The 6,716-nt window shown below is 50.7% G+C and overlaps 1 protein-coding gene across 1 annotated transcript; it reads left to right on the forward strand.

Moving 5' to 3' along the window:
• Positions 1-702: 702 nt before the first annotated feature.
• LOC132238261 (tubulin alpha-1D chain) lies at positions 703-6,418 on the forward strand. Its single transcript, XM_059703237.1, has 4 exons — positions 703-843; positions 4,008-4,230; positions 4,557-4,705; positions 5,420-6,418. Exons 1-4 carry the CDS (start codon positions 841-843, stop codon positions 6,401-6,403), a joined length of 1,359 nt encoding a protein of 452 aa, XP_059559220.1. The 5' UTR covers positions 703-840; the 3' UTR covers positions 6,404-6,418.
• The last annotated feature ends 298 nt before the right edge of the window (positions 6,419-6,716 follow it).

Consider the following 6,716-nt stretch of genomic DNA (forward strand, 5'->3'; position numbering starts at 1 on the left):
TCACACAGTTGAGGGTCTCAAAGGAGATAAGGGGTGAAGCAGCCTTAAGAACTACAACACAACTGGGTGATAGGGGAGGCTAGGGGACTGTCTAGGGCGGGGGGATAAAATGGATACATATGTAATACCCTTTGTAATACTTTAAGCAATAAAAAAAAAAAAAAATCATGAAAAAAAAAAAAAAAGAACTACAACACAGAATACAAATGTGAGAGATTAACATTTTCATTTCATAACTTTGCCTAAGGCCATAGGGCGAGTCCTTCGGTGGAGAAATCAGGGCAGGCGAGGCCAGCAACAACTTGCACTGAAATAGGGAGAGACTCCGACAAATAGCCCCGAGCCCTGCTCATCAGCGTGTTTTCCCCATGGAGAACAGCAGCAATTCTGGACAGAGCACTTAGAAAGTTTATGTTGTTTAATCCTCACAATTCCCCCTTTCCCCATTCTACAGATGAGAAAATGGAGGCAAAAAAGTTAAATGCTAGAGCTGAGGCTAAAACCAAGCTCTTATTCCCTATGTTCTATGACAGAGTTCCCACCCAAAGGCCCTGAGGTTGATCTCCTGTCCGAGGACTCCTTGTTCTAGTTCACCACAGGCTCGTCATAGCCCCACCTACACTCCACCTCCCTCCCCTATTTGGGCCCAGGACCAGGACTTGCCTGCTGCCTGGTAACCAAGTCAACAGGCCTGCCCTCCCGGGGATGTTTCTAACAACATTTCCACCCTGAGAGCAGACCAGAGCGTATAGGAGGCCAGAGGCTGTGGGTCTCTCACGCACCCATCCCTGTTTTCCATCTAGCAGCAGACAGACCCCAGTCAGCACTCAGCCAAACAGCATGGTGAGCAGAGGTGGGGTGCTAAGCATGCAAGTGAGGGTCCCAGTGGGCCCAGGTGGGTGGTGTGAGGAATCTCTGGGAGTCAGGTACTACAGTGTGTGGGCAGGTGGGGATGGGGGAAAGAGACTTCCAGATGTGTGTGCCCCTTCCCAAATGTGCTGATATGTGGGGGTATGTGCAGGGGTGAAGAAGGACAGGGTGATGGTAACCAGGATGTGTGTGTGTGTGTGTGTGTGTGTGTGTGTGTGTGTGTTTTCCGAGCCTGGACTCAGGAACAGGGCTGCTAAAGGGCTCTGAATTTCGGGGTAGGGAGTGTGGGGTAAGCAGGACTGGAACACAAAATGTAGGCACTGCCCTACACACCCTGGGCCCCATGGCAGATTCACTGTGGTCCCATCTCCCAGCTGTGGGGATACACCCTCATAGCCCTGCCCAACTGCAGTTACATATTGGGGGGGAGGAAGGAAAGGGGGGTGCGGAGAAGGAGGGTGCTTCCAGTTACCCAGAGTTGTCTGGGTGTGGGATCATTTGCTATGTTTACCCTGTCTCCCCCATAGGCAGGATAGAAGAGCAGTTAAGAACATAGTTGGAGCCAGGCTGTCCCTGCTTTGAATATTCCTCATTTTGCTCATGACCTTGAACTAGTTGCTTAACCTCTTTGAGAGTCAGTGTCCTCATCTGTAAAATGGGTTAATAAAAATACCTACTCAAGGGGGCTGTTGTGAAGATCAAATGAGAAAATGTATGTGAAGCACTTAGCATAGTTTCTGGAACTAATTAATGCTTAATATATGGGACTAATCAACATAATGACAAAGCCTGCTGGATACAGGTACGAGATTGTGCTATTTTTACAGTCAAGAAAAAGGAGCAAGGGCAGCAGGACAGCGTCTGACTTTGTAGACAGAGCTCGGCCAGGCTCGGAGGTGCAGCAGTTGTCCCTGGCCTGGCCAGGTGGTTGGTGAGCTGAGAAGCTGAGTCAGCCCTCTCTTCTGGACCTGCGGATTTCTGAACTCCTGTGTCCTTAAATCCCTCCCAGATTAATTCATTAACTTTTCTTTCTATGACTCAGTGATTAGGGGCTGAGGGGTTTAGTAGGGGGACCCAACATATGGTGCACCCTAGAAAGTGTCATGAAATGAGGCAGGCAACATGCATGCATTCCTTCACTTAATCCTCAAAAAAAATTCTAGGAGGGGGCTCTTATTATTGCCCCCCTGTCATAATGGAGGACATCAACAGAGAGGCTAAGACTTGCTCGAGGCAAGTACAGAAGTAATGGGGCTGGGATACAAATGATTTATGGATTAATCCTAGTCATCTAAAAATCATAAGTCAAGGCCCTTATATCATACTAGAGGCCTGGTGCATGAAATTTGTGCACTGCAGGGAAAGGGATTGTCCCTCAACCCAGACTGCACCCTCTCGCAGTCTGGGACCCCTCAGGGGATGTCTGCCTGCCTTCTTAGGCCCGATCCCCCTCCGCCCCCCGCAGTCCAGGGCTCTCGCAGTCTGGGACCCCTCACTCCTTACTGCCTACCTGCAGCGGAGGCTGGAGAAACTCCCACCACTGCCGCTGTGCTAGCCAGCCGTGAACCTGGCTTCTGGCTGAGCAGCCCTCCCCCTGTGGTAGCCTCACTGATCACCAGGGGGCAGCTCCTGTGTTGAGTGTCTGCCCCCTGGTGGTCAGTGCACGTCATAGCCACCAGTCATTCCACCGGTCCACCAGTTGGTCAATTTGCATATTAGAGTTTTATTATATAGGATAAAAATGTCAGTGACATGTTAAATTTATGGAGAAAGTATCCTCGTTAAAAAATGTACAAACTATTTTAGATATGTAAAAAGGTATAAAGAATAATCTAATGAACACCTGTTACCCACTTTAAGAAATAGGATCTCAAAAAAAGGAAGAAAAAGGATCTCTTCCCAATTACATTCATCTCTACCAGAGAGAACCATTATTCCAAGTTTGGTTAATATTTTCCTTTGCTTTCTTTATTTTTGCAATCTATCCATTTTACAAGACTGTATAGTAAATATATAAATTTATCTGTCGATGATGCATAGTATTGGTTATATAAATGGTATCGTATTATGTGATTCTTCTTAATTTGAGATACGTCACTTTAGGCTTCTACTAGCAGTGTAAGAGTTCCCATTTCTTCGCATCCTCTGTATTGTTAAGCCTTAATTTGGGGAAATTTGATGAATGTGCTCATTTTATTTGTAAGGTCTGTGGAAATTACTTCTCAAGCAGAGAAGTACTCTGGTAGTACCCAGGGAAGTGGTCTGGGAGACGTCTCTGGTACCCCACTGACTACACTGCCACACATCTGTTAACTTACGAAACTCTCCCTTCCTTAGACAGTGAGCTTCTTGAGGGCAGGGACTGAGTGATAGGCGTTATGTGTCCCCAGTGTCAGCACAGTGTGCAGTACATAGTAGAGGCTCAATAAATCTTTGCTGAAGCAAGAGAGTCAAGCCTTCTTGATTCTCATGGGACTCCCCAGGAAGGACACCGACCTTTCTCTTTTCTTAGACCAACAGTCCTGTTTCAGGGGCCAAGGGTTCTTTGACCACCAGCCTTGAATCTTGTAGGAAGACCTTTCTTTCCAGTCCCACCCCACTCCAGAGCCATGCACACCCAAGAGGAAAGATAGCACATGCATGTCCATTCCAGGCCCTCTTTTTCCTTTCTCACTGGCATTTCTGGCTGTCACATCAATCCAGAGTTCTTTCTGCTTCTATAAACCTCTTCCTTATCCTTGACTCCTGAAACTTCACTTGGATCTTGCTTCCCTCACCAGTGGCCCCTAATTTCTTTCTGAACATGAGTGGGTTGACTTTGGTTCTCTGCCAGACTCATTTGATCCCCTCAACATTCCTCAAGATGCTTAGTCCCTGAGCAAGACTCCATAAGCTGAGAACTGCCCACATCTTCTGCTTCCCCTGAGGGCTTTGGCCCAGCCCCCAGAACCAATGCCTGTTGGTCCTCAATGCCACCTGTAAATGCTTAGCCACAGGGGGTGGGGCAAGGAGAGCCGAGTCCAAGAAACTTTGCCCTCAGCCAGAGAACCACTCAAGGATGGCAAGAAGGCAGGAATTGTGTCCAGGCATGATACGTTTCTCTCTGCTAAGGGTGTTTTCTGCTATTTTCTGCTCAGCGTGAGTGTATCTCAGTCCATGTGGGCCAGGCCGGCGTGCAGATTGGCAACGCCTGCTGGGAGCTCTACTGCTTGGAACATGGAATCCAACCAGATGGGCAGATGCCCAGTGACAAGACCATCGGAGGAGGGGATGACTCCTTCAACACCTTCTTTAGTGAAACTGGGGCTGGAAAACACGTGCCCCGGGCTGTGTTTGTGGATCTGGAGCCCACTGTGATTGGTGAGTGATGATCCATCTCTTCCATGGCCTTGTCCCAGGTACCACAGCAAGTCCTTCTTTACAACTGGATAGCACTGGAGTGTGTGGTTCCCAGTTACTGCAGCCAATTAGAACTCCGCTGTCACTCAGCTCTAGAGTTTCAACGTCACCCCACATCCCTTTCCTTTTCTTGATGAACACGTAAAGTCAAGGGCAATAGCAGCAACCTGAATGGGGCTCCTCCAGGGTAGGACTTGGAGCCTAGAGATCCCACTTCTCCTGGGTACCCTGGGGCTCTGGGAGCCAGGCTACAAGAGGAGTGGGGCCTAAAACTCTGTTCATTGCAGATGAAGTTCGGACGGGCACCTACCGCCAACTTTTCCATCCAGAGCAGCTCATCACAGGCAAGGAAGATGCTGCCAATAACTACGCCCGAGGCCACTACACCATCGGAAAGGAGCTCATTGACCTGGTGCTGGACCGGATTCGGAAGCTGGTGAGAGAATGGCTAAAGGCTGGGGATTCTTGTTGTGGTTTGGAGGCCAGATAGGGGAAGGACAGCGCCAGCCCTTGGGAGAGCCTCCTGGAAAAGTCTTAAACACACAGGATCAGGGCCCTGCATCCTGGTCAGGGGCGGCGGAGTACAGCGGCAGCCCGGAGCTGGGTGTCTTCTTTATCTCCTACAGCAACAGGCCCAATCCTGGGCAGCACGGCCGCCAGGGCAAACCTGTCCATGGGCTGCCTGGCCAAGTGATGGAGGCCCATAAGCATTCCTAGAATATCACCTTGTGTTGTAGGGGTGAGGGCAGAAGGCCTTATGAAAAGCAGAGATCCAAATCATGCTGGCCCAGGGCTCTATGACTGACTTTGGGGATAAGTTCCTGGATTGTTGGAGAAACCCTCCAGAAATATCTGGAGTTAAATCAGGGAAACACGGGTATGGGTAGAGCTGGCAAACGGTGATGACAAACATGATTATGTTACAAGATTCAAGAGAGCTGTTGGTTAGAGACCTCGGGAGGCTTTAGAGAGGAAGAGGGATGAGGAGGAGAGAGTGGGCCGACCTTATCAGGCCCTGTTTTGTGCTCTTGGAAAAAGTCTTCCAAGGATTTTATGACACATGGAGGGAATGTGAAACAGCACAAGCTGGTTCTTTCCCATTTGTCAGGGGTGCTTCACACCCACATTTCTCTTCGCCTTCACTTTCTAGGCTGACCAGTGCACAGGACTACAAGGGTTCCTCATCTTCCACAGCTTTGGAGGGGGCACCGGCTCCGGCTTCACCTCACTCTTGATGGAGAGGCTCTCTGTTGATTATGGCAAGAAATCCAAGCTGGAGTTCTCCATCTACCCAGCCCCCCAGGTGTCCACAGCTGTGGTCGAGCCCTACAACTCCATCCTGACCACCCACACCACCCTGGAGCACTCAGACTGCGCCTTCATGGTGGACAACGAAGCCATCTATGACATCTGCCGCCGCAACCTGGACATCGAACGCCCCACCTACACCAACCTCAACCGCCTCATCAGCCAGATCGTCTCCTCCATCACAGCTTCCCTGCGCTTTGACGGGGCCCTCAACGTGGACCTGACAGAGTTCCAGACCAACCTGGTGCCCTACCCCCGCATCCACTTCCCCCTGGCCACCTATGCGCCAGTCATCTCCGCAGAGAAGGCATACCACGAGCAGCTGTCGGTGGCGGAGATCACCAATTCCTGCTTTGAGCCTGCCAACCAGATGGTGAAGTGTGACCCCCGTCATGGCAAGTACATGGCCTGCTGCCTGCTGTACCGTGGAGACGTGGTGCCCAAGGATGTCAACTCCGCCATCGCCGCCATCAAGACCAAGCGCAGTATTCAGTTCGTGGACTGGTGCCCCACAGGCTTCAAGGTTGGCATCAACTACCAGCCACCCACTGTGGTGCCCGGCGGTGACCTGGCCAAGGTGCAGCGTGCCGTGTGCATGCTGAGTAACACGACCGCCATCGCCGAGGCCTGGGCCCGTCTGGACCACAAGTTCGACCTGATGTATGCCAAGAGGGCGTTTGTGCACTGGTATGTGGGCGAGGGCATGGAGGAGGGTGAGTTCTCTGAGGCCCGGGAGGATATGGCTGCCCTGGAGAAGGATTACGAGGAGGTGGGCATGGATAGTGTGGAGGGGGAGGGAGAAGAGGAGGAGGGGGATGAATACTAGGGGAATCCTTTGTATCTATCCTAAATAAAGTGCTGTGGCATTATTGTCTCACAAATGTCTTTTTCTCTTGGGGAAAACCATGGGGGGAGGGCTTCAGTGAGAGACAGGAAAGCTGGTATCTTAGCCTGGGCTCCCCAGAAAGCAGACCTGATTTCAGATTTCATTCATGGCTGCGATCCTAAGAAGAGGGTGTAAGGCCGGAAAGGAGGGAGAATTTAGAGCAGATGCAGCTGAATAAATGGCATCTCAGAAGCATTCCTTGGGTAGGGGTGGTGGTGAGGGTGGGGGAATTGATGCACCGACTCCACTCTGC

Source organism: Myotis daubentonii, chromosome 7 (assembly GCF_963259705.1).
Source record: "Myotis daubentonii chromosome 7, mMyoDau2.1, whole genome shotgun sequence".
NCBI classification, from domain to species: Eukaryota; Metazoa; Chordata; class Mammalia; order Chiroptera; family Vespertilionidae; genus Myotis; species Myotis daubentonii.

Coding starts and splice junctions, on each gene's coding strand:
- LOC132238261 (XM_059703237.1), top strand. Junction 4,231..4,556: donor TCTGGAGCCCACTGTGATTG/GTGAGTGATGAT, acceptor TGTTCATTGCAG/ATGAAGTTCGGACGGGCACC. Junction 4,706..5,419: donor TGGACCGGATTCGGAAGCTG/GTGAGAGAATGG, acceptor TTCACTTTCTAG/GCTGACCAGTGCACAGGACT.